This window comes from Arachis ipaensis, chromosome B10, assembly GCF_000816755.2.
Source record: "Arachis ipaensis cultivar K30076 chromosome B10, Araip1.1, whole genome shotgun sequence".
NCBI classification, from domain to species: Eukaryota; Viridiplantae; Streptophyta; class Magnoliopsida; order Fabales; family Fabaceae; genus Arachis; species Arachis ipaensis.
Window position 1 is genome coordinate 10,939,824 of NC_029794.2, and position 25,120 is coordinate 10,964,943.

A 25,120-nucleotide genomic window follows, 5' to 3' on the forward strand; every position below is an offset into this window, starting at 1 on the left:
AATATTCCAAGGATACCAACAATTAACATCAATTTACACATAATCATTCATACACCAACAACATTCAATCCTATCTTAGGGTCAACTAGCCTAAGTGTCCATGAATATTATATACTACATAGAGGAAACCGAAACCATACCTTAGCCGATTCCCTTTATGCACCCAAACTCAAAATGAGCACCAACAAGCTTCCAACCATAATCCAAGCTTTCAAATCCACTCCAACAAGCACAAATAAGTTCCAAAAGCTCCCAAAGCCACAATAATCAAACTATATACATATAAATCACCACAAATCAACCTAGGGTTCAACATAAGCATAATCTCACAAGGGTTTAAGAGCTTTTACCTTTCCCAACAGATTTGATAACACAAATCCAAAGCTAAGCAAGGATTAGAGCAAACCTAAACATCCAAAATCACAAAAACCCATTTAACCTAAAACTCTAATAAAATCCGAAATTTTGAAGAGAGAAACTGGGAAGATTTCGTGATTATCTTGAGGGTTTCTTGGGTGGGTTTTGTAGATCTCTTCACAAGGAACGCGTAGCCGCAAACAGTGCGGCGATCGGAGCTCCGTAGCTCAAGATATGAGCTTGGGAAGTTTGAAGTGAATAGTAACAATCGTGAAAAGCTCTCACCTCTCTCCTCACTTCAGCTGCTATTGTGTTTAAGTTATGAGGGTGAAAGTGGCTGAAATAGGTTCATTTAAGTGTATTTATATGTTGGGCTTGGGCCTAACTTGGGCCCGGTCCAACACGTTAGCGTTTTTAGCCCTTTGGCCTAACTTTGGGCCAAATCTTTAAAATTAAAGCCCGGTTTTCCATTTCTAATGTTTTTCTAAGGTTTTTTAACGGTTTTCACTTTTCTCGTGCGGTACCAGGCAGACTTGAACCGGTTCAACTGCCGGTTCGCGATTTTTCACGGTTTTTCATAGAAAGCACATTTTCTGACTCAGAAAGACTCACTGAGTCCAAAAATCACCTTTAAATCCCCAAATTCTCTCTCTAACTTTTTGGAATCTAATTTGGGCAATTAATCACTTAATTAACCGGTTGATTAGTTGCGGTTCTTACATTCTCCCCACCAAATAAGAAATTTTGCCCTCAAAATTTGAATTACCTGAGAAAAGCTCGGGATAATCATTTCGCATCTCAGACTCCAATTCCCAAGTGTGCTCTTCTACTCCTGCTCGCTCCCAAGCAACTTTAACTAATGGGACATCCTTTCCTCGCAGCTTCTTCACACTAGTGTCATCGATCCTCACTGGTGTCACTTGGAGAGTCAAGTTCTCTTTCAACTTGACCGATTCAGGCTCCAACACATGAGCCGCATCCGACGTGTATTTACAGAGCTGTGACATGTGGAATACGTCATGCCGCTAATTCCAAGTCATGAGTGGGGTAATTCACCTCATGCGGTCTCAGCTGACGCGATGCGTAAGCCACCACATTCTGGTGTTGCATCAACACGCAACCCAAATCCTTCAAAGAAGCATCACAATATACCTCAAACGGTTCATGCGGTTCCGGTAGGATTAGAACAGGTGCTGAAGTTAATCTCTGCTTTAACGTTTGAAAACTTTCTTCGCACTCCGACGTCCACTCGAACGGCACTTCTTTCCTTGTCAACTTTGTCATTGTTAGCGCAATCCGGGAAAATCCTTCGATAAATCTCCGGTAATATCTGGCTAAACCCAAAAAGCTTCTGACTTCCGTCACAGTCGTCGGTCTTTCCCATTCCATCACCGCTTCTACTTTAGAAGGATCTACAGCTATTCCTCCCTTACTCACCACGTGGCCTAAGAACTTTACTTCCTCCTTTCAGAACTCGCACTTTGATAACTTAGCGTATAACTTCCGCTCCTTTAAGATTTGCAGTACAATCCTCAAGTGTTCCTCATGCTCCTTTACCGTCTTAGAGTAAACTAAGATGTCATCTATGAAAACCACCACGAATTTGTCCAAAAAGGGACGAAACACTCTGTTCATGTAATCCATGAAAATAGCAGGTGCATTCGTTAACCCAAAAGACATTACCGCAAACTCGTAGTGTCCATAGCGTGTTCTAAAGGCAGTCTTAGGGATATCCTCTTCCTTCACTATTATCTGGTGGTAACCGGATCTCAAATCAATCTTGGAAAACACTCCAGCTCCTTGCAATTGATCCATCAAGTCATCTATCCTTGGCAGCGGGTACTTGTTCTTTACTGTCACTTTATTTAACTGTCGGTAATCCACACACAAACGCATCCCTCCATCTTTCTTCTTCACCAATAAAACTGGTGCTCCCCACGGTGATACACTCGGTCGAATGAACCTCTTATTCAGAAGCTCTTCCAACTGAGTCTTTAGCTCTGCCAGCTCTATAGGAGCCATTCTATACGGTGCAATCGATACTGGTCCGGCTCCTGGCACCAATTCAATCGCAAACTCAATTTCCCTTTGAGGTGGGAACTCAGGGATATCTTTCGGGAACACTTCTGGAAAATCTCTAACCACCGGAATTTGATCTAAGTTCTGGGCATCGCCCAATGCATTAGCAGCCAACAGAATATAACCCTGACACTCCTCCCCACTATAATGCACCATTACAGAGTTCAGGTAATACCCCGTAGCTACCACTGCTCCATTTTCTCCTTCCGGCATAAACCGAATTGTCCGTTCAAAGGAATCCAACAAAATCCGGTTCTTCGACAACCAATCAAACCCCAAAATCATCTCCAGCCCCACCATTGGTAAACAGATCAAATCGTGTACAAAGTCTCTACCCTCAAGCTTGAAACCTACTTGTCTACAACCTGACCTAGTCATAACTGTTTGATGCGGAGTATGTACATGTAGATCAAAAGGTAACTCTGATACTTTCAAGCCTAATTCCTCAACTTTAGCAAATGAAATAAACGAATGCGAAGCTCCAGTATCATATAATGCAACTGAGGATTTATCACCAATTAGACATATACCTTTCATCAAAGGATCTGCCTTGGAAGCATCCTTGGCATTCACAGCAAAGACTCGACCTTGATGCTGACTCTGGCCCGCATTCTGATTCCTCCCACGAGGGCAATCCCTCGCAATGTGGCCAGGTAACCCAAACTTGAAGCAACCACCTAAACCAATCTTACATGAGTCATAAGGGTGAAAATGTCCACAATGATCACAAGCTAAATCCGGAGAACTCTTACTCTGATTTCCTCTGCCTTTAGCATACTGAAACTGATTCTGATTGTTCTTTCTGAAACCCCCTTGGCCTTGAGGAGTATATCCCCCTCTTTTGAAGCTTTGTCCTCTAGGATAAAAATACTTGCCACGCCCACGACTAGAGCTCCCTCCATGAGTGTCCTTAGATGCCGCCACTGTCTTGGCATACTCCTCCACTACCCTTGCTTTGTTCACCAAGTCGGAGAAGACACGGATCTCCATAGGAGCCACAGCAGTCATAATGTTGTCCTTCAAGCCCCTTTGGTACTTAATGCACCTCCAGCTCTCGAAAGTCTCCGGGTCACCCTGACATACCCGAGAAAACCTACAAAGCTCTTCGAACTTGTTGGTGTACTCTGCCACAGACATGGAACCTTGCTTCAGCTGCATTAGCTCCATCTCCTTTGCTTCCCTTGCAGACTCAGGAAAGTATTTCTTGTAGAAAGCCGTTTGGAACACCTCCCATGGAATGTTGGCGTTCTGAAGCTGTAGCAAACGACACTCAGCTTGCCACCAGGGCTGGGCCTCTCCCGCTAGCTGATAAGCGGCAAACTCTACATATTGATTGAGAGGAACATGCTGCGCCTGTAAAGCACGCTCTATAGCCTGGAACCAGTGGTCCGCTTCAATAGGATCTGTGGATCCTCGGAAAGTTGGCGGATGAACCTTGAGGAACGTCGCCAGGATCATCGGAACTCCTCCTGTGTTATCGCCATTACCCTCAGCATTATCATTGGTATTCCCTTCGCCATTCCCATTTTCGTTGCCATTTCCAGTCGGTTGGCCCAATCTCTGCACTGCTTGCAGAGTCGCAGCAGCATTAGCTTCCATGGTGTTAGCGAGATTCGCCATCGCCGCCATGAATTCGGCGTGATTGTCAGCTGGATGCTCATTCCTACTTTCCCGTGTACGCGTTCGACCTCGCCCGCGAGTAGCCATGTAGGATTCTTGTCTACACAATACAATAGATATCAAGGTGATCAGTCTCAATATCAAAAGTTTAGTGCTTCAATTATCCCAAACAGACACTCACAAACAAGCATGCTATGCATATATCAAACCTTGAGGGTTTATGGTTTAGGGTTTAAGGTTTATAGTTTAAGGTTTATGGTTTATGGGGTTTGTTGTAACACCCTAATTAGCCTAAGCCTTACCTCGCGTCGTAAAGCCACGGTCAATCAGAGATTACGACAGTTCTAAACTCATACATAAATAGTACTAGAAGCCCGATGAAAGATATAGCTCAAAAACAGAATTTCGAAGCACAAACGTACTAACGGAGCTACTAGCTTAAGGCATAAGAACCAGAGAAGATATAACAAAAGATAAGTATATAATATCATAGGGAACTAGTCACGACTCAGTAAGCAAATAGGCATGTTATTCAATTAGGCATACAATTACACGTCGGCAAAGCAAACAAACAGATAGAAGATGCACATGATGAATGCCTGTCCTATTGGCTGTGATATCACATTGTCGATTCAACTGCCAACCCGACACATCTCCATGGAGACGTCGCCCTTCGGATTTCTCATATGGGAACCCCCGAGATATAATGACCGGATCACTGTCCAGGTACCGGCGCCTGCTCGCCCTATAGATCCGAAGGGATGCGAGCGGGATATTCTTGCCTCAGACCTCACATCCCAACGTAAGCGGGATTAACCACCGTCCTTACGCCGCCGCCGCTACCTCGACAGGCAGGATTAATCTCAGTTTCCAAATATCAACAGTTCATCATTCCTCATCTCATATATCAATCATCCTTCACCTAACGTCAAACCATTCTCAGCACGCCAGAAACCTAGGCCTCCATTTTCTAATTTACCTTAAAATCATGTACTAAAGCCCTTAATTTATATCCCATGTTCTAATACTCAAAACTAGGCCCAAACGTTTTAAAATGCTATTATAGAAGCTTACAACCTTGTTGAAAAGGCAAAATAGTTGAAAACAAATAAATTTTTGAGAAACAGGACGTGTGCACCCGCACATATCAGAAGTAATGAAATTCTGCAAAAGAATAAAGACAAATAAATTTTTAATCAATTTAAATTCAGAAACAATTAACTCTTTATTTATTAAACTTGACACGTCAATATTTTTTATTTAGAGTTGATAAAAAAACATTCATAAAATTATTTTGTACCACGAAAATAAAACACAAAAATTGAAATGGATCGTTTTTATTTTAAAGAATCCTATTGTCATCGTAAAAAATAGACAACAACTAAATTAGTAGTTTACTCTTAAAAAGTTAGAGGATTAAAACCGCATTAGAAGCTGCCTGGTAAAGTTGAGTTGACTTGATCCCGCCACTTTCTTCTTCTGGTTTCTGTTTTGTCAGTAACAATGGACCTAAACCTGCACCTGGAATCTAGATCTCGACCAAGCCTCACTCCTTGAATAGTAGTGACTACGTCAACGTGGCAAACTAATTCTGTAAGTCCTCCATATGCAATCATAAATTGAACCCATCCCTGCCACGGGTTTTAGCTTTATTCATTCTAAACAAGGTGTATTCCCCTATGAATCGAATAACTACTTATCATTTTTCTTGCTAAAACGTATTTGTCAGGTAAATATGAAAAAATTTGAAAAACTTTTAAGAGTCCTGATACATTGGTGGTTCAATAATTTTTAACCGTTAATTTTAATTATAAAAACTATATAATATATATAATTAAAATCAACTGTTAAAAAATTTAAAGACTTAAAAAGTTTTCAAAAGATTTAACCTTAACTGCTCACTTTGATTGAATCACACTGTGAGTGCACAACAATTCATATCAAGAGTGTGTTGAGTTTGAAGGGCAAATAGGCTTTTTTTTACTTTTTCTTTTTTGGCAATAAGAATCATACTCTAAGCTGTTAGGCAATGCTCGTGAACCGTTATATATCTAATATGAAACTAAATTAATAATATACTCTATGAAATGAATTAAGTATCATGATTTTTGTGCTTTGTTTCATTTCTTTCACAATCCCACGATAATTCATGTTCTAATGCTGTGTGCTTAACATATGTTTTTGTACCATCTGATCCAGGCATTTAATCATCATGGCTGGTTTCGGAAACATTGCTTCCAATCTCGGAGATTTGGCAACAGAGGTAGCAAAGCAGGTTGGAGGAGAAGCCCTAGCAAGCAGGTTGGTATCTGTAAGAAATTCGGGAGAGAACTTTGAACTTCTGAAGCAAGAACTGCAAGGACTACTTGCATTGAAAGAAGATAAAGAGAAGGAAGTTCAAGGAAACAGACACAAAGATACCTCAAGTGCTTATCGCTTATGGTCTGCAAAGGTGTTTGAGGTAGCTGCTGAAACTCGTCATTTGATTGCCAAATATGAAACTTCAACTTGGTCTTGGAAGCACCCAATCCTATCCACAGAGATTGAGAAAAAGCTTAAAGAAGTTCAACAACTCGCAGACAAGGGAAATTCTGTGGATTCTACAGTTGATAAACCACCAGATCGAATCTTAAAAGTTTTTTATGCTCCTGAAATCATGGGGTATAAGACTCTCCAAAGTGCACTCGAAAATATTGTAGATCTGCTAAAAAGCAGCAAAATACAAACCATTGGAGTGGCTGGAATGAAGGGCGTGGGGAAGACAGCACTGATGCAGAACCTAAATAACCATGATGTTGTTGCAGAGATCTTTGATATAGTCATATTTATTAGCCTCTCAGCTGATCACACAGATCACGAGCTTCAATGTAAAATAGCAAAGCGATTGAAGGTGGATACTGAAGTCATCAATGATCCCGAGGAAGTTGCGAGAATAATACATGAGGAGCTGCAAACTAAGAAGTATTTGCTGATTTTGGATGGGGCAGCGGATGAGATCAACTTGGGTCAGCTGGGAATACCATGTAATGACAATCACAGTAAGGTGATAATAACTGCTCAACATCGCCAAGTTTGTACCTTGAATGGAGCAGAAAGGATGATTGAGGTAGGCCTGTTATCCCGGGATGAGGCATGGAAGATGTTCTGTAACACTGTAGGTCCTGTGATTGATCTCCCGGACATTCCAGAGATAGCTCGGCGTGTATGTGACAAGTGCTCTTGTCTTCCCCTTCTGATACAGAAGATAGCACGCTCTTTCAGATTGAAAAAGAGTGCTTCCAGCTGGAGGGTAGGACTGGAAGATCTTGAAGAACGATGGCCGGATTATGAGAATGAAGGCGTGAGTGAGTTGTACTCATTCTTGACGTTCTGTTATGATGAATTGAAAGATGAAAACAAACAGAAATGCTTTCTGTATGCTTCATTGTACCCTGCCAATTGCAAGGTTTATACTGACTATTTGGTGGAGTGTTGGGCTGCTCAGAACTTCCTTGGTGATGTTAACAACACAAGGAAATACCAAAAGGCACGGGATCGTGGTCAGGCAATATTGGAACATCTTACTGATGTCTCTCTTCTGGATAGAGGAAAACAGATGATATATGTTTCCATGAATGATTGTATGCAACAACTTGCTTTGCATATATCATCTAAGCACCCTGAATGTAGTTCTTATGTCCAAACTAGAGAGAAACTTGATGATGCCCAAGAATCATTATCATGGGAGAAGGCTAGATGGGTATCAATGATAGACACTAATCTGAAAAGTTTGCCAACAAACCAAGATTGTAGCATGCTTTTGATGCTATTGCTGCAAAAGAATCCAGACTTGTCTACGATCCCACAACTGTTTTTCAAGAAACACATGAGAAGTCTTCTTGTGTTGGACTTGTATGGCACTGGAATTAGGTGGTTACCATCATCGATGTCAAAGTTGACAGGTCTTAAAGGGCTCTATCTTAATCACTGTAAGCATCTAAGGGAGTTACATCCTGCTATTGGAACACTTGAGCTTCTTGAGTTCCTCGACATTCGGGGTACCCAGATAAGCTTCATCCCATCTCTAATTGGGTACTTGATCAATTTAAGATGCCTGCGAGTCCCATACATCAGAAGTGGTGATCAAAATATGGATCAAACAGGTGATCTTGATCCTTGTGCAATTTTAAGGCTCACGAGATTAGAAGAATTGGTCATCGAAGTAGTTTCCTTTGAGGATTGGTGCAGTAATGCAGAAAATGTGATGGCGATGTTGACTTCTTTGGAACATCTAACCAACCTTCAGTGCAGCTTTCCCTCTTCCAACATTCTTGACAGGTTTCTAAGAAGGAGATCTGGAAGGCAATTTACTTCGTTCCAATTCTTTGTCGGATGTCCAAACTCAAAACGGCCACAAATTCTAGAGTCTTTTGAGTATAGGATTTCCAAATACATAAGGTATGACAATAGCAAGCATGAGAATACTTTTTCAATAAGTGAGATACTTCCTCAAACCCATGCAGTTGAATTGGTACACTTCAAGGAAATTAAAGAAATATCAGACCTTGGAAAAGAAAACTTGGAGCAAATTCGGGGTCTTTCACTCGAGGAATGCAATGAAATTCATACCCTTATAGGAGGTAACGTGAATGGTTCTAGAGATGAAATCGGCCTGCCAAATCTAGAGCAATTGCTGTTAAACAAATTGCTTGAACTGAATTGTGTGTTTCGAGGTCCTCTGAACCCTGGATCCCTTTCCAAATTAAAGGTTTTGACATTGAAGAATTGCCCCTTTTTAATAACCATTTTTTGCAATGGGGCTATTCAATATCTCTCAGAGCTTCAGAAACTGGAAATTCACAGCTGCTTTAGATTAGAAGAACTTATTCCAATCATAGAGATCGGTGAGGATGTTCTTCCAAAACTGGAGGTGCTGCTGCTAGCTAACTTGCCAAGACTCAGATTTGTAACCCCAGACATGACATTGAGATGGTCCTCTCTAGAGCGAGTAAATATATACAGGTGCCCTCTGTTGAAATCTTTACCATTTTGCAAGGACAAGGAAACAAACCTAAGATCCATTAGGGGTGAACAAGGATGGTGGAATGAGTTGAAGTGGAAACACAAAGCTCAATACCAAGACATATTTCTACCCTCGAATGAGCTTACATTTTAGCCATATTTCTTCATGGTTCGGATTAACGTTTTATGAAGAAATAAAAAAGCAAGTTGTGCTTGTCCCTGTTGTATTTTCCTAGTATGTTCTGTCTTAAAAGCATTGTAAGTTGTAACATCTTGTTCATGGATAAAGTTTGATTTGTGTAAGTTAGAAGAGTCTTTCCTTCTAATAATATCTTCTTTGAAAAAAATAAATGCAGATCATGCAAGATTTTTTAGTGCATGTGGAGTAGTGTAGTTAGCTTTCGTCAGAAAAATCATTTTAAGCAAATGTATCGGTTGAACTCCGATCACATTTCATGATGTTCAAATTGATGGGAGATATCATAATCGGTTTGTATGGATAGTGTTTGTTTAATGAACACCTTGTGCGCAGTTCCTAGTTAGATTTTTAACATCTAGACATCTAGTTTTATAGAATATAGCATATTAAAACAAAACATTTTTGAATAATATATAATATAATTTTATTTTGGCATGCCACCAATATAAAAATCTTATTCCTAGATAGCAAATTACATATTAGTATGTCAGTGTATAACATGAGCCATCCATCAAAGTATCAAACCTTATCTTCATCATACAGAAATAAAAATTAATTTCAACGGTTCCATTTCACATCAAACTGAGGCTTAGTTCATCTACAACCTTGATGAGGCCAAACTCAATAAAAAAGAGAAATCTTTTATAATTCTTTTAAATATATACTATTCATTAACTTTGTGGAAAATTATTATAGCCCTTAAAATAGTTCGTCAAATATAAAAGCCAAAAATACTATCCCTTTATACTTTTTCTTGCACTAAATACAGAAACAAGATCTGCTTCTTAAATTCAACAATTTCATACTCACCAAGAGAAAAGAGAGAAAACATGGAAGCCCTTCTGTCACAATTCACCTTGCTCTCAGACCATGCTCTGCAAGACAAGAGCTTTGATCCATCCACAGTTGAGGATCTCATGTAGCCGTTTGAGATCGAGTCATACAAGGCATGGGCAGCTGCAGAACTTGAGCAACAGAAAGAGGTTGAAGAGGTTGAGGTTTCCATGAAGGAAGCTGAGGACTACCTTGATTCTGTCATGGAAAGTGCCATGGACGAGTTCCGGCGCTTCGAAGAGGAGCTTGAGAGCATGTAAAAGGCTGAAATGGAGAGCCTAGTTAACACTGCTGAGAGTGCAAGAAAAATGGGAAATTTGATGGAGAAGGCTGCCTCCATTGCTTCCAAGAAGTATATTGAGGCTGCACTCAATTCAGCCACCGCTTCCATGAAATCTGCTTGGAAGGGACTCTCTTCTGGCAAGGTTCATCCTTCTTAAAACATAACAGTAGCAGTAACACCCCTCTTATTGAAATGTACTCAAGTTAAATCTTGCAATAAGAATATAAGATACTTTTCCTTTAGCCTCATTTTATTATTTTCACTTATATATTGCTGATACAGAAATTGGATCAGAATTGATGTACCAAAATTGATATGCTTAGAATTCATGATTCAGCCACCAGTGAAAATTCCAAAGATTTAATGTTCATGACGCATGGAAAATCTATTACTTTCATGTATGGATCTGATATGCCAGCTAGTAGTTAGGTTTATGAATGATACTGCTTAATCTCTAAGCTTCAGTAATGTAGTTATCCCTTGATTCTTAAGAGATATATGATTACAACATTCGTCATGATTCATTTCCTAATGATTCAGGAGACAATCATCTCCAGCACCTTATCTTTTGCCATGGCTCAGTTCACTTAAAAAGCATACCGCTGAGGATTCATGAACTCACGTGTCGCCTTGTCATAGGGATGTGTAACCTTTGCAGAATTTGCAGACTCCTCGGCGGCATCGAAGGTGTTGGAGTAGAGGATACTACTCTGGCTGGGCAAATTGGTTTTGGCCTTATGGCCGGGGAACTCACGTGCGGTTGCGTCGTCGGCACCTGCGGCCTCTTCAGCAGGGTCAAAGGTGCCGAGCCAGATGCTGTTCTTGCCAGGTTCGCAAACCTGGGACGTGTAACGGCCCCAGGGCCTCTCCAAAATCCCTCTGTATCGAATCTCTCTGGAGAATTTATTTGAAAGAACGGCAGATCGGAGTTGAGGTATTGATATTCTGGAGAAAACAAAAAAATTGGTTAAGTTGATTCAAAAAGTTATTTAATGTATTCAACTTAAAGGTATGAAATAAATTAAATAACCGTGTCTGATGGATAATATACCCAAATTTAACAGTGTGCATGTAAGATGTTGCGTACCTAAGGTTGGAGAACCTGGAACCCTTCTTGTTTTTGAGGCCCTTGCCACTTGAAGCTGGTGAATTTGATGCTGGAGTTGCAAACCCCGTGTGCTGTAATGGCGTACCTGGTGAGCCAGCCGTTTTAACATGTGAATGAAGCCAATTACGTAACAAGCATAATTCAAACAATTAATAAGACCTCTTCAAAATAATGTCATCATCATAATTACCTAATTGAGTCATCAAGTCCGCCTCTTCATGGATTGGGGAAAAAACCTGATCAAATGTAGACGGTCGACCTTCTAGCGCCTTCCACCAGTTTGTGTGTCCCTTGATTACAGTTAGTGCTCTGCTTACCAATTCCTTCCTTGAAAGATTACGCATCTTTGGGCAACCATAAAATCCTACTTCTTTTAAACCAGGTCCAATGCCCAACCCACTCGAAATGCTGGTCAATTCAGGAAGATGGAGAAGCCATAACTTGCTCAATTTAGGGAGGAAAGTATCGGCACTGGGGTTACATGTATAAGAAAAAGGCTTATAGCTTATTAGGGTACTTAATTTGGGACAGTCTTTCACCATGAGCTCCTTCAACAAAGAAAGATTTCCCACAAAATCCACAGAGAAGAGAGTCGTTAACTTGGGACAACTTTGCAATGACAAAGACTGCAACATACCAAATAAGCAGGGTGGAGGAGTTGAGCCTTCCCAGATGCTTCTTAGATTCTTCATCTGGAATATACTTAAGAATAGCAGATGCGGAAGCATATCAATATTATCGTCTAAGTCACCTCCTCCACCAATTGTTTGCATTTCTTTGCATTCTGTCAATATGCACACACGTAGTTGCTCTAAATTTTTCATTTCGAATTCAGTTAGACTCTTTAAGGTGAAATGCCGATCCAAGAAAAGAGCTTTGCTGTGTCTAAGTAGCATTTTGATTTCATCTGTGACACCCTCACCTTTTACAAATTTTAAGCTGCGGTTACTTTGTTTAAATTCCACATCAGTGGCAGGTGGCATGCTTGATATAATCCGCTGCATATGATGACCAACAATGAACCTGAAATCAAGTTCAAAAATGCGGGCCGGTATGAGCTTCAAAAGTTCCAGTTGTGGGATATAAATGCTGAGAGTTTGTAAACACTCTAATCCCAATATTTCTGGTAGAATGACTTGCACATTTTTATTCCACCGCGCATCATCAGGGTTTACACCAATACACAAATGTTCCAACCTCTCGAGTTTAGGTAGCACGCCAGACGGAATAATCGTTGAGCAGGAATATGGCACGTTCTTCTTAACATGATATTCATAAAAGCAGAGGGTCAAGCTTTGAATATTTGTTAACTTCTGGACCTCTTTTGGCAGATGTGTGATCTGAGTCTCATCAAGATCAAGCTTCTCAAGCTTCTCCAAATTTCCGATTTCAGGTGGCAATTTCATGAAGCATTCACAACCTTTCAGATATAGTTCTCTAAGGTGCTTCAGAAAGAACAAGGAACATGGCAGTTCTCTTACACTAGTGTAGGATAAGTTCAGGATGCAAAGCAGAGGCATGTGATAAAAAAATGAAGATGGTATTTTTGTCAAATCAGCATTGCGTTGCAGCATCAAAACTTTGAGTTGCAGACAATCTGGGGACTCTGGTAGCTCAGAGATTTTATTGCCTGCTAATTCAATTCGTACAGCATTATGCCATTTGTCAGTGTTGGGTGGTTCAGTCAATCCTAGGTTCGATTTCTCTATGAACAATGGGTCTAAGGTGTATATCCATTCTAACATTTGATAGGTTTCTTCTGGTAACCAAATATACCTGCCTCCAACACCGTCGAATTGAAGAAAGATGGAATTTTCCACAAGCTGTCTTAGGTTCTTTTCTGTTTCTCCCGCATCCACAAAAAGAGAAGACATCCAGTGATTCTTCAATTCATGATCAACCATGCCATCTCTAATTTTGGGAATGACTGAACAGCTCAGTAGGCAATTCTGTTGTGTCTTATTCATGCCATCCCATATTAAGTTTAGGAATGTGTTTATCATGATGCTGTTCAAACCATGAAAATTGATGACATCGTGTGAAGGATTAGTAAATTGTAATTTGTGGAGAGCAAGTTCCCACATTCTGACATCTTGATGATTCTTCAACCACTTTGCCACAAGGAGAATTGCATGAAGGTGGCTACGACACTCCTCAACTATGCGCACTGCAGTTGTCAGGATAGCACCTGATGAATATACAAACTCCTTCCCCGCAGTGTCACAGAAGACCACCCATGGCAGCAAATGTTCTTTTGTCCGTATTTCCAAGTTCACTAACCCATCCTTCAATCCTCCTTCTTTAGCCTGTTGAGATGATGGTGAGTCAGTGGTAATGAATACCAAAACTCCTGTCAGTAGAGTACCATAAAGTCCCACTTTTTGTGGATCAACAATTTCCTCACCATCCCTATCTACAAGAATTACTAGATACCTGCTTCTTGACATCTCGTCTTCAATCTGTAGGGTGCACAAGATGTCATCGTATTTAATAGCTGAAAGCTGAAGTAGTTGACAGATATGTTGCTTAAGTTCCTTCTCTGCTTCTGAAGTTGGATATCCGGTGGCATCAATAGTCAGATGTCCATGAAATGAATTAAGAATGTCAAGTGAATGGTGCTTGTCATTCAAGGCTGCAGTTACTTTTTCCATGACTGTTCTCTTTTCAACATCATTTCTTGTTGATAACCTGATGCATTTTGCATGCTTTGGACTTTTGCTTTTACAAATGGAAATCAATGTTTGCATGAGTTGGTGGACAGCAAGATCAGCAGCCATATCGAGAATAGCTTCTGGAATTAAGTCCGAGTTGGCATCACCAAAGATGAAGTTGGAGCCGGACCTGTCACCATTTTCAGCATCCCTTATTATCGCTTTTGGAAGAAGTCCTTCTAGCTTAAGCAGCAGCTTCCTCTCACAATATGCCTTTGGTATGAAATCATCAAAGATCACTCTCATGTCCAGTGGGTAACTACACAAGAGGCTCATCAAATCCCTCTTCCTCCTCAAACTATTTATCAATTCAAGTGAGGAAATTGTTGATTGCAAGCTCGTCAAAGTTCTAATCTGAGAAGCCGAGGCCTCTTCAGATTCTGTTTTGGGAATATCACCTGCTTTGCTCATGTTGGAACTTAGTATCTGCTAGTTCCCTGTAAGGAGTGCCAAGCAACAAGAAATTTTACCATTAAGACTCTTTTTTGTTATTATATAGTAGAAATTAATCTGAATAGATAGTTAATACACTCTAAATAGAATAAATATTTTAAAATATTATGAAAGATTATAACCCGGTTATTAACTTGCATGACTGTGATGTATAAAGGCTTCAGCTAAATTACATCTCAGTTCATTTGAAAAAGAATTCGGCATAAGAAGATTTATTTCTTCTTGTAAGGATTAATTAAATGCTGCAACATAAGTAACTAGCAGTAACAAAGAAATGAAGAATACTAGTATCTGTGAGACGCAAGTGTACCAAATAGAATTGAAGCGCTGTTCTTCTGATCCGAGTTAAGCCGTCGAAGTTAGGAATCAGGATTACGATCTCCGCTCCAGAGACTCACCAAGTACCAAGAAGACTTGTTAGGGATTTTAGAGTCCTCGCATCAGTCAAGGCAATGTGAAATAGTGAAGAAAGAAATGTCCACGATTTCTTACTCCAGCTACTCAAAAAACAATGAGAACGACTAATGATATATAATAAGGAGAAGCCGTGGAAAAATACTAACCTTTGAAACACTCACAATGACATTTCTCGGAAGCTACCTGGTAAAGTTGACTTGACTTGAGTTAACATTTAACCACTTCTTTTGGAAAATTTTATTACTACAGGGTATATTCTTCCGTAATCGTGTGATTGCTTCCGCCATTTTCTTCTTCTGGTTTCCGTTTTGTCAGTAACAGTGGACCTGAACCTGCACCTTGGATTCTAGATCTCGAATAAGCCTCACTCCCTGACTAGTGACTACTTCAACGTGGCAAACTCATTCTGCGCTTGTTTGTTTCAGTAACCGTAAGTCCTTCACATGCAATCATAAGTTTAACTCATCCATGTTAAGTGTTTTCGTTTCATTCATTCTAAACAAGCTGTATTCCGCCAAGAATTGAATAGCTGCTTATCATTTTTCTTGCTAAACGTATTTGTCAGGTATATATATGAAAAATTTTAACCTTAACTGCTCACTATAACTACTTTGTTTGAATCACACTGTGGGTGTACAATAATTCAAATGCTGAAATTCCTTCTTTTGATCACTTATGCCAGAAGTTTGCGCTGTTAGACAGAGGCATATATCTAATAGGCATGTAACTGAATTAAGAATACTCTATGAAATGAAACAAGTGTCATGAGTTTTGTGTTCTGTTTCACTTCTTTCACAATCCCACGATAATTCAAGTTCTAGTGCTGTGTGCTTAACATATGTTTTTGTGCCATTTGATCTAGGCATTTAATCATCATGGCTGGTTTCGGAAACATTGTTTCCAATCTCGGAGATTTGGCAACAGAGGTAGCAAATCAGGTTGGAGGAGAAGCCCTAGCAAGCAGGTTGGTATCTGTAAGAAATTCCGGAGAGAACTTTGAACTTCTGAAGCAAGAACTGCAAGGACTACTTGCATTGAAAGAAGATAAAGAGAAGGAAGTTCAGGGAAACAGACACAAAGATACCTCAAGTGCTTATCGCTTATGGTCTGCAAAGGTGTTTGAGGTAGCTGCTGAAACTCGTCATTTGATTGCCAAATATGAAACTTCAACTTGGTCATGGAAGCACCCAATTCTATCCCCAGAGATTGAGAAAAGACTTAAAGAAGTTCAACAACTCGTAGAGAAGGGAAATTCTGTGGATTGTACAGTTGATTCTGGATCGAATCTTAAAAGTTTTTTATGCTCCTGAAATCATGGGGTATAAGACTCTCCAAAGTGCACTCGAAAATATTGTAGATTTGCTAAAAAGCAGCAAAATACAAACAATTGGAGTGTCTGGAATGAAGGGCGTGGGGAAGACAGCACTGATGCAGAACCTAAATAACCATGATGTTGTTGCAGAGATCTTTGATATAGTCATATTTATTAGCCTCTCAGCTGATCACACAGATCACGAGCTTCAATGTAAAATAGCAAAGCGATTGAAGGTGGATACTGAAGTCATCAATGATCCCGAGGAAGTTGCGAGAATAATACATGAGGAGCTGCAAACTAAGAAGTATTTGCTGATTTTGGATGGGGCAGCGGATGAGATCAACTTGGGTCAGCTGGGAATACCATGTAATGACAATCACAGTAAGGTGATAATAACTGCTCAACATCGCCAAGTTTGTACCTTGAATGGAGCAGAAAGGATGATAGAGGTAGGCCTGTTATCCCGGGATGAGGCATGGAAGATGTTCTGTAACACTGTAGGTCCTGTGATTGGTCTCCCGGACATTCCAGAGATAGCTCGGCGCGTATGTGACAAGTGCTCTTGTCTTCCCCTTCTGATACAAAAGATAGCACGCTCTTTCAGATTGAAAAAGAGTGCTTCCAGCTGGAGGGTAGGACTGGAAGATCTTGAAGAACGATGGCCAGATTATGAGAATGAAGGCGTAAGTGAGTTGTACTCATTCTTGACGTTCTGTTATGATGAATTGAAAGATGAAAACAAACAGAAATGCTTTCTGTATGCTTCATTATACCCTGCCAATTGTAAGGTTTATACTGACTATTTGGTGGAGTGTTGGGCTGCTCAAAACTTCCTTGGTGATATTAACAACACAAGGAAATATCAAAAGGCACGTGATCGTGGTCAGGCGATATTGGAACATCTTACTGATGTCTCTCTTCTGGATAGAGGAAAACAGATGATATATGTTTCCATGAATGATTGTATGCAACAACTTGCTTTGCATATATCATCTAAGCACCCTGAATGTAGTTCTTATGTCCAAACTAGAGAGAAACTTGATGATGCCCAAGAATCATTATCATGGGAGAAGGCTAGATGGGTATCAATGATAGACACTAATCTGAAAAATTTGCCAACAAACCAAGATTGTAGCATGCTTTTGATGCTATTGCTGCAGAAGAATCCAGACTTGTCTACGATCCCACAACTGTTTTTCAAGAAACATATGAGAAGTCTTCTCGTGTTGGACTTGTATGGCACTGGAATTAGGTGGTTACCATCATCGATGTCAAAGTTGACAGGTCTTAAAGGGCTCTATCTTAATCACTGTAAGCATCTAAGGCAGTTACCTCCTGCTATTGGAACACTTGTACTTCTTGAGTTCCTCGACATTCAGGGTACTCAGATAAGTTTCATTCCATCTCTTATTGGGTCCTTGATCAGTTTAAGATGCTTGCGTGTCCCATACATCAGAAATGGCGAACAAAATGGAGATCAAACCAGTGATCTTGATCCTCGTGCAATTTCAAGGCTTACAAAATTAGAAGAATTGGTCATTAAAGTAGTTTCCTATGAGGATTGGTGCAGTAATGCAGAAAATGTGATGGCGATGTTGGCTTCTTTGGAACATCTAACCAACCTCCAGTGCAGCTTTCCCTCTTCCGAAATTCTTGACAGATTTCTAAGAAGGAGATCCGGAAGGCAATTTACTTCGTTCCAATTCTTTGTCGGATGTCCAAACTCAAAACAGCCTCAAATTCTGGAGCCTTTTGAGTATAGGATCTGCAAATACATAAGGTATGACAATAGCAAGCATGAGAATACTTTTTCAGTAAGTGAGATACTTCCTCAAACCCATGCAGTTGAATTGGTACACTTCAATGACATTGAAGAAATATCAGAAGTTGGAAAAGAAAACTTGGAGCAAATCCGCGGTCTTTCACTCGAGGAATGCAATGGAATTCATACCCTTATAGCAGGTAATGAGAATGGTGCTAGAGATGAAAGCACCCTGCCAAATCTAGAGCAATTGCTGTTAAACAAATTGCTTTTACTGAATTGTGTGTTTCAAGGTCCTCTGAATCCTGGATCCCTTTCCAAATTAAAGGTTTTGACATTGAAGAATTGCCCACGTTTAAGAACCATTTTTCACAATCGGGCTATTCAATACCTCTCAGAACTTCAGAAACTGGAAATTCACAGCTGCATGGAATTAGAAGAACTTATAGTCATAGAGATCGGTGAGGAAGTTCTTCCAAAACTGGAGGTGCTGCTGCTAGCTAACTTGCCAAGATTCCAATTTATATGCACAAATACGATATTGAGATGGTCCTCTCTAGAGCAAGTAAATGTATACAGGTGCCCTTTGTTGAAATTTTTACCCTTTTGCAAGGACAAGGAAACAAACCTAAGATCCATTAGGGGTGAACAAGGATGGTGGAATGAGTTGATGTGGAGACACAAAGCTCAATACCAAGACATATTTCTACCCTTGAGTGAGCTTACATTTTAGCCATATCCCTTCATGGTTTGCATTAATGTTTTATTAAGAAATAACAAGCAAGTTGTGCTTTTGCCTATTGTATTTTCCTAGTATGATCTGTCTTAAAATCATTGTATGTTGTAACATCTTGTTCATGGATAAAGTCTGATTTGTGTGTAAGTTAGAAGAGTCTTTCCTTCTAATAATATCTTCTTTGGAAAAACAAATGCAAATCATGCAAGATTTTTCAGTGCATATGAAGTAGAGTAGTTAGCTTTGGTCAGAAAAATCATTTTGAGCAAATGTATCGGTTGAACTCCAATTACATTTCATAATGTTCAAATTGATGGGAGATATCATAATCGATTTGTCGGGATAGTGTTTATTTAACACCTTGTGTGCAGTTCTTAGTTGGATTTTAACATCTAGACATCTAGCTTTATAAGATAGCATATTATAAAAAATATTTCCAAGTACAAAATAGAGAAATGTTAGGAGATCAACAAAATTTATTGTTTTTTTGTCGTCATTTAGCCACTAATTTAATTCTTTTAGTCTAGTAATCCACCAACATACTTTATTCCATACTTTTAAAAATTGATAGCGTCAAAAACAATAAATTCTAATAGCTCTCTAACATTCTTCTAGAAAATATTTTTGAATAATATATATAACATAATTTAATTTTGGCATGCCACCAATACAAAGATGTTGTACACTTATACCTATATATCCAATTACATATTACTATCCAAGTATATTAAAATTAAAATCTATATATATCTGGACTAAGATCATCTGTTATTTCATTGTCTCACCTCGTGTGACACCAATAAAAAGTTTGCCACAGCTCCATTTGAATGTCTGGAGTTGGCCAACAAGTTGCTAACATATACATGCCGGGATTGAAACTCCAACCCTCGCTGAAATGGACGAGTGAGCTAGCCACTCAGCCTCTCAAATTAACTTGATAAATCAATTTAATTCCTAACTTTTAAAAATGATCAAGTCCCCCTCTCAAATGAGTCAATAGGAGTGTATTTTTTAGAATATAAACTTAATTGGCTATTTTAAAAGTCAACAATTATCAAACTGAATTATTAAACGAATTCTAGAAACTAAATAAAGTGGACATTACCTTTTTTTTATGCACCACATCCGAAGTCACAAAGCAAAGAACTTGGGGAGCTCCGGTTTGAAGTTTAAGGAAGGAAATCAGGGAGGTTTCTGGGGAGAAGAAGACATCACCCACTAGATCCATGGAAGTAGCGGCGGCGATCCAAAATTGGAAGGAAGGTCGTCTCCGGCGACTCCTTTCCAGAAAGAGAAGAATTAGAAAAGGACTCATCCCTGGTTCTCTGATTCTCTGGTTTCCTTGTTCTGGGCTTCAGCCCAAAGAAGACAATAAAAAAAAAAACTTATTTCAGTTTTAGAATTTGTTGGATGTCAGTTTTTGATTTATGGCGTTTCTTTTTTTGGACTTAAAACCTATTTTTTCTTAAGGTCAATATTGAGGCCCATTTAGTAAACTTAAAGGGAGAAAAAAAAGATAAAGAAAGACTAACTCAAATTAATTCTAATTTCGTCGTGTTCTTCTCTGTCCCTACCTCCGTCAGCCTCACCTGGCAAGCCGGCCGACCGCCTTCCGTTACGTCCGGCCGGGTGTCTGTTCCGTTCATCTTGTCGGAAGCTCCACTCATCTCCGACCTCCCACTCTCTATCTGTCATTTCCGAGGTACCGTGTGTGATATTCTTTTGCCATTAAATCCATTGATTTGAATTTCAACCTATCTATTGTTGACCGCAATTATGTAAATATGTTATCTACTATAATAATCGGTTGCTCTAGTGTTGTTTTGTTCCTAAATACCTAGGGTTTAATTTATGCTCTCGTGGCCAATAAAAATCCTATATTACCATGTTATTTAGCTGCCTAGTCATGTTCTTTTAGTTTTATGATTCTACCAGTAAAGTTTAGCTGAGACTTCACAATTTTCCCTAAGCTCTTGAGCCTCATAAGTCATGGCTTCGATCCTGTTGTTTTCAACTTTGATATCTTTGATTCTGATGATTATTCTGTGTGCATAATAAGTTTGTTGTGCTTTTTGAGTATTTCTGTTGTCTATTCTCAACTGGTAGATTTTTAATTTATTGATATTTGTTTTTACAGGGAAGCGATTTTCTTTTGGGTTGTCCTGACTCCTGGGTCTTAAGTCGGAAATTGTCTTAATCTTATTGGGGATAGGCGTAAGGAGATGCCTCGAGACTTATCGCGATCAAGATCGCCTCCCCATCGGCGTAGGCATTCGCCGTCTCCTGTTGGACACAGGCATAGCAGGAGGAGCAGAAAAGACAGAAGCCGATCTCCTTATTCATCCTACTCTCATAGCAGGTGACGCCTTTTGTATGATTAATTGATTCGTTTTCTTTATGATAGAATACTGTATCCTTCATATTGAGTTAGAATTATGGAGGACTTTATGATTTACGATGTATTTGTTACAAAATATGAATCTTAAACACTTATATTCATGGAAATTTTGTATCTTTTTTCCCCTTATATTGTAAATTTGTAGAAGTAGGAATGATTTCAATTCATATTTGTTTACTATTGATGTTATGTCAAATGTTCAATGAATGCAAATTTCTGTATTTGGTATATTAGATTTGTTTTCAGGTTGGATGCTGAATGGACAAAACAAGGATATTAAACAGATGTAATATATATCTCCCGAATTTCAATTGACACTATAAACTTGAGAATATTGCAAGGTTTTTTTAAGTGGTTTGGGTTAATTATGAGGTGATATGGGTAAAACGATGTGTTTTAGTAGGACTGTTTACCTTTTATTATATTAATTTGTGAAAAAAGTTATGAAATTTAGGCTGCACTTGTTTTCATTATCATAAAAGGTTTCCTTTTTGTTTTCGTTTTGTACATATTATTTTTATTTTCTTTTTTCATATTTTGAAAAGCATTTTTGCTTTTTATTTGGCACAACCATTGCCTTGTGACAGCAGTGGGGAGCTAGATTTCTTATTCTTTGTTTGGATTCTCCCTTCTATTCAGCAGCTTGGCCGCTTAATGAGGACATTCTATTATGTTGAATGACTCATAGTTCTAATTTATAAGGATTAGGCATTTTTGTCATAACTGTTTGGTGTTGATGATGCTTATTTTCAGAAATTTTTATTGGGTTTCTTTCTTTTTGAGGGCTTTTCTATTGTTATGTGGAGTTGTTAGTCTTCAATAACATTTATATACACCATAATAATATAGTGAAAAAGATAGGATATATGCCATCTATAACCAAATTAGAAGATCAGTTCGTAACTTGGGAAGTGAGAGATGTGAGCAGGTGGTGGGTGCTGATGATTTTTTATTGCCCTTGCTCAATTGTGACATTTGCTTCTTCATGTGGTAAAAAGATGGAGCACACAATGGTTAATAGCAATTGATGAGGTAACTGTATATGTTTTTGGCTTTAGTGTGGTAGACAGTGGGTAGGTCTTATGTTCACTTAATATATCTGTTAATTTGCACTAGTTCATTGCTTATGATCTTCTGTGTCATCATACAGGCGAAAAAGTCGCTCTATTTCACCAAGAGGCCACAGAAGCCGTTCCCCAACTCCGAGGCGCCATAGAAGTCGATCTCCAGCCACGAAACGATATAGAAGACACAGAAGCCGGAGTTCTTCGCTATCTCCTGTTCACAAGTCTTCCAGTTCAAGTCTTGGGTCAATAGAGCAGAAAAATGTTGTTGACAAACAAAGGAAAGAAGAAGAGAAGAAAAGGTAGATGATTCATTTGTCATGAGTTCTAACTCTGTCTCTTCTTCACTTATACTGGAGCTATGGCATAGGATGGAACTTATGATTTAGTGATTTACTAATGGATAGCTCCTTATGGTTCATGGTGATAATTTCAGTTCTTATGTGTTGCCTGTAATTCACTACTAGAAAATCGAGACCTTAAAATATTCTGTCTGAAAAACAAATGTGCATATTCTGGGTAAGACAACTACTTCCTGGAAAAATAGAAAAATTGAACATGAATGTTACCACTGTAAACCTTTGTAACTGTTTCTAATTCTTTGGTGAAAGAGATCTGGTGGTCTCAAATTTCCCCGGTGGAACTATTTCAGAATTCTGCTGTTGACATCCTCCACTTTTGTGGTCTTATTGTCCTTGCATCTAAATTTTTTTAACAGATTTGACTCAGGATATTTGCACTTTAGAACACAAAATCTTTTCCTAGGTTGAGCTATGAAATACTAAGTTTTGCTCTTTATCCTCTCTCACAATGTACTTCCTATGTGACCATAGTGATCTGTTGACTAGTTTATGATTCGAGTCTAAAGAAGACAAAATTACATAAAATAGTAGGATATTGAATGTCTTTTTTCATCAGATTTCTCATGAGGCAGTGTTTCTCTCTCTGTTTTGGGAATTAACACATGCTTTCTGCAGGGGATTTCTCTCACTAATTTTGATCCTCTCCTAATCTAAAGCTTTCTAATTTATTTTCCTCTGTATGGTCATTTGGTTGTTCTAATAGGATTTCTTATCCTTTCTCCCTTTTTTTCTAATTTTTCTTGACTCGCAGAAAAATTAGATTGCATCCCTCCTTTAATGTGATAAGGTCTAATATTGATCTTTTATCAGTGGGCTGTGGTTATATTTTAGGGTTGTATAATTGATCTAATCCTGTAAGCCACATCTAAGGTTCTAGGAATTGGACTTGCAGATTAGTTACCCATGTTCAGGTGGTTTGGTTATGGTGTTCCTTTAAGTGAAGCTTTTCTTTTTCGCATAGTTGTCATTTAACGAGTTTCTCTCTGGTTCAACAGAGTGAATATTACTTTCAGTAGGATGAACATATGATTTTTATAAATTTTTCTGATGCTTTTGGCACAACTGTCAAAAGAGAAGACCTATGTTAAACAGCTAACTTGTGAAAGATGTTTAGTGTAAAAGTTCCAAATATTTCCATGATTAGTTTAAAATTTCAGCAGGTTACTTGAATTTCGTCTCCACGGGCTTGTCTGAAGGAAGGTACTGCTATAATTCAACTTGTTATGTTTGATGATCAAATTGGCTAATGGCTGCCTCATTTATCTACTGTTCACCAGTTTTGAAACTGATTTGTTTGGATCAGGATCCAATAGAGGTATGCCTTAAAAGCATAACCGTATTTTTGTGCATTTGTCGTCATGGAGGTTAGTTTGCGATTGATTGTGGTTTTCATTAAGTAATTTAGGAAAGGGTAGAAAGAAAAAAAGGTAGAAAAAAAATGAAGAAATGCCTAGTGTCCAGCTTTAGTCCTTAGTTCTGTATGATGGAAAACATGAGTTCACTTTTGTGTGGCATTCTCTTCTGTTTGAGTGGCCATTTTCATGCTTAACATTTTGTATGTTTTCACAGGCGTCAACAGGAAGCGGAATTGAAATTAATAGAAGAAGAGACAGCAAAGAGAGTTGAAGAAGCCATTCATAAGAGAGTTGAAGAAAGCTTGAACTCCGAGGAGGTTCAGGTCGAGATTCAAAGGCGGTTGGAAGAGGGACGAAAGAGACTAAATGTTGAAGTCACAGCCCAACTTGAAAAAGAAAAAGAAGCTGCTGTTATTGAAGCTAAACGGAAGGAGGTATATCATTTGTGTTTCTAATCACTCCCCCTCTGTTGTGCTTTCACTGCTTTGGGAAAATAATTAATAGGATGTACTCAAGACTTAGTTTATTTTACATCATTAGCATATTATATAGGTACCATGTTAGGGCCTTGGTGTAACATTAATTCTTGCGATGCCTAAAGTTCTATGTCTGCATTGCACTTTGAAGTCATGTGGAAAACTTGTTAGATTATGTATGTTTCTGTGCAGGAACAAGCTCGTAAAGAAAAAGAAGAACTCGAGAGGATACTTGAGGAGAACAAGAGGAAGACCGAAGAAGCTCAGAGAAGAGAGGCTCTAGAGCAGCAGAGGAGGGAGGAGGAACGATACAGAGAGCTCGAAGAGTTGCAGAGGCAGAAAGAAGAAGCCATGAGAAGGAAGAAACAAGAAGAGGAGCAGGAACGTTTGAACCAAATAAAGTTGTTGGGTAAAAACAAATCCCGACCCAAGTTGTCATTTGCTCTTGGATCCAAATGACTTTGGCAATGTACGTTTGAGTCTTTTTATTATTTGGCCTGAACTTGTATTCGGCTTTTGTAATTTTGATGAAACTTTGTAGCCTCCTCTGCTCCTCATGACACCTTTGTCACTGATTAAAACATTGAATT

General features: G+C 39.0%; 5 protein-coding genes, 1 long non-coding RNA gene and 1 pseudogene across 12 annotated transcripts; 4 read left to right on the forward strand and 3 right to left on the reverse strand.

The window, feature by feature from the left end:
* LOC107620114 lies at positions 1,384 to 4,144 on the reverse strand. The gene has a single exon (XM_021114303.1). The coding sequence runs from the start codon at positions 4,141 to 4,143 to the stop codon at positions 1,825 to 1,827; it is 2,319 nt and encodes a 772-aa protein (XP_020969962.1). The 5' UTR covers position 4,144; the 3' UTR covers positions 1,384 to 1,824.
* LOC107622658 (probable disease resistance protein At4g27220) lies at positions 5,487 to 9,424 on the forward strand. 2 transcript variants are annotated; one of them, XM_016324638.2, is made up of 2 exons: positions 5,487 to 5,649; positions 6,256 to 9,424. In XM_016324638.2, the coding sequence occupies exon 2, from the start codon at positions 6,269 to 6,271 to the stop codon at positions 9,209 to 9,211; it is 2,943 nt and encodes a 980-aa protein (XP_016180124.1). In that variant the 5' UTR covers positions 5,487 to 5,649; positions 6,256 to 6,268; the 3' UTR covers positions 9,212 to 9,424. The 2 variants fall into 2 exon arrangements, with proteins under 2 accessions (XP_016180124.1, XP_016180125.1); XM_016324639.2 differs by lacking the exon at positions 5,487 to 5,649 and adding an exon at positions 5,667 to 5,785.
* On the reverse strand, positions 6,054 to 6,602 carry LOC110268252. Its single transcript, XR_002356382.1, has 2 exons — positions 6,478 to 6,602; positions 6,054 to 6,365 (listed from the first exon to the last, which is right to left on the reverse strand). It is a non-coding gene; the product is annotated as an uncharacterized LOC110268252 (long non-coding RNA).
* LOC107622657 (disease resistance protein RPS2-like) lies at positions 10,011 to 20,264 on the reverse strand. Of its 4 annotated transcripts, none has more exons than XM_021114159.1 (5): positions 19,981 to 20,264; positions 19,661 to 19,783; positions 11,672 to 14,629; positions 11,461 to 11,566; positions 10,011 to 11,318 (listed from the first exon to the last, which is right to left on the reverse strand). In XM_021114159.1, the coding sequence occupies exons 3-5, from the start codon at positions 14,601 to 14,603 to the stop codon at positions 10,961 to 10,963; spliced, it is 3,396 nt and encodes a 1,131-aa protein (XP_020969818.1). In that variant the 5' UTR covers positions 14,604 to 14,629; positions 19,661 to 19,783; positions 19,981 to 20,264; the 3' UTR covers positions 10,011 to 10,960. The 4 variants fall into 4 exon arrangements, with proteins under 4 accessions (XP_020969818.1, XP_020969817.1, XP_020969819.1 ...); XM_021114158.1 differs by having other exon boundaries at positions 19,661 to 19,765; positions 19,981 to 20,254; XM_021114160.1 differs by lacking the exon at positions 19,661 to 19,783 and having other exon boundaries at positions 19,981 to 20,263.
* Positions 10,062 to 10,539, forward strand: LOC107622659 (annotated as a pseudogene).
* Positions 16,377 to 18,872, forward strand: LOC107620115 (disease resistance protein At4g27190-like). The gene has a single exon (XM_016322330.1). It carries the CDS (start codon positions 16,377 to 16,379, stop codon positions 18,870 to 18,872), a length of 2,496 nt encoding a protein of 831 aa, XP_016177816.1.
* Positions 20,393 to 25,120, forward strand: LOC107622789 (uncharacterized protein At1g10890). 3 transcript variants are annotated; one of them, XM_021114162.1, is made up of 6 exons: positions 20,393 to 20,577; positions 21,013 to 21,234; positions 21,508 to 22,305; positions 22,424 to 22,639; positions 24,269 to 24,488; positions 24,723 to 25,120. In XM_021114162.1, exons 3-6 carry the CDS (start codon positions 22,301 to 22,303, stop codon positions 24,987 to 24,989), a joined length of 708 nt encoding a protein of 235 aa, XP_020969821.1. In that variant the 5' UTR covers positions 20,393 to 20,577; positions 21,013 to 21,234; positions 21,508 to 22,300; the 3' UTR covers positions 24,990 to 25,120. The 3 variants fall into 3 exon arrangements, with proteins under 3 accessions (XP_020969821.1, XP_016180312.1, XP_016180311.1); XM_016324826.2 differs by having other exon boundaries at positions 21,013 to 22,305; XM_016324825.2 differs by lacking the exon at positions 21,508 to 22,305.

What these genes read in the sequence shown, in the direction of transcription:
- LOC107620114 (XM_021114303.1), bottom strand. Translation starts at nt 4,143, where the DNA reads ATGGCTACTCGCGGGCGAGGTCGAACGCGTACACGGGAAAGTAGGAAT.
- LOC107622658 (XM_016324638.2), top strand. Translation starts at nt 6,269, where the DNA reads ATGGCTGGTTTCGGAAACATTGCTTCCAATCTCGGAGATTTGGCAACA.
- LOC107622657 (XM_021114159.1), bottom strand. Translation starts at nt 14,603, where the DNA reads ATGAGCAAAGCAGGTGATATTCCCAAAACAGAATCTGAAGAGGCCTCG. An exon ending in GGACTTGATGACTCAATTAG is followed by an intron (nt 11,567 to 11,671) that starts GTAATTATGATG and finishes CTGGCTCACCAG; the next exon opens with GTACGCCATTACAGCACACG. An exon ending in TCCAGGTTCTCCAACCTTAG is followed by an intron (nt 11,319 to 11,460) that starts GTACGCAACATC and finishes TGTTTTCTCCAG; the next exon opens with AATATCAATACCTCAACTCC.
- LOC107620115 (XM_016322330.1), top strand. Translation starts at nt 16,377, where the DNA reads ATGGGGTATAAGACTCTCCAAAGTGCACTCGAAAATATTGTAGATTTG.
- LOC107622789 (XM_016324825.2), top strand. Translation starts at nt 21,098, where the DNA reads ATGCCTCGAGACTTATCGCGATCAAGATCGCCTCCCCATCGGCGTAGG. An exon ending in TCATCCTACTCTCATAGCAG is followed by an intron (nt 21,235 to 22,423) that starts GTGACGCCTTTT and finishes GTCATCATACAG; the next exon opens with GCGAAAAAGTCGCTCTATTT. An exon ending in TTGAAGCTAAACGGAAGGAG is followed by an intron (nt 24,489 to 24,722) that starts GTATATCATTTG and finishes GTTTCTGTGCAG; the next exon opens with GAACAAGCTCGTAAAGAAAA.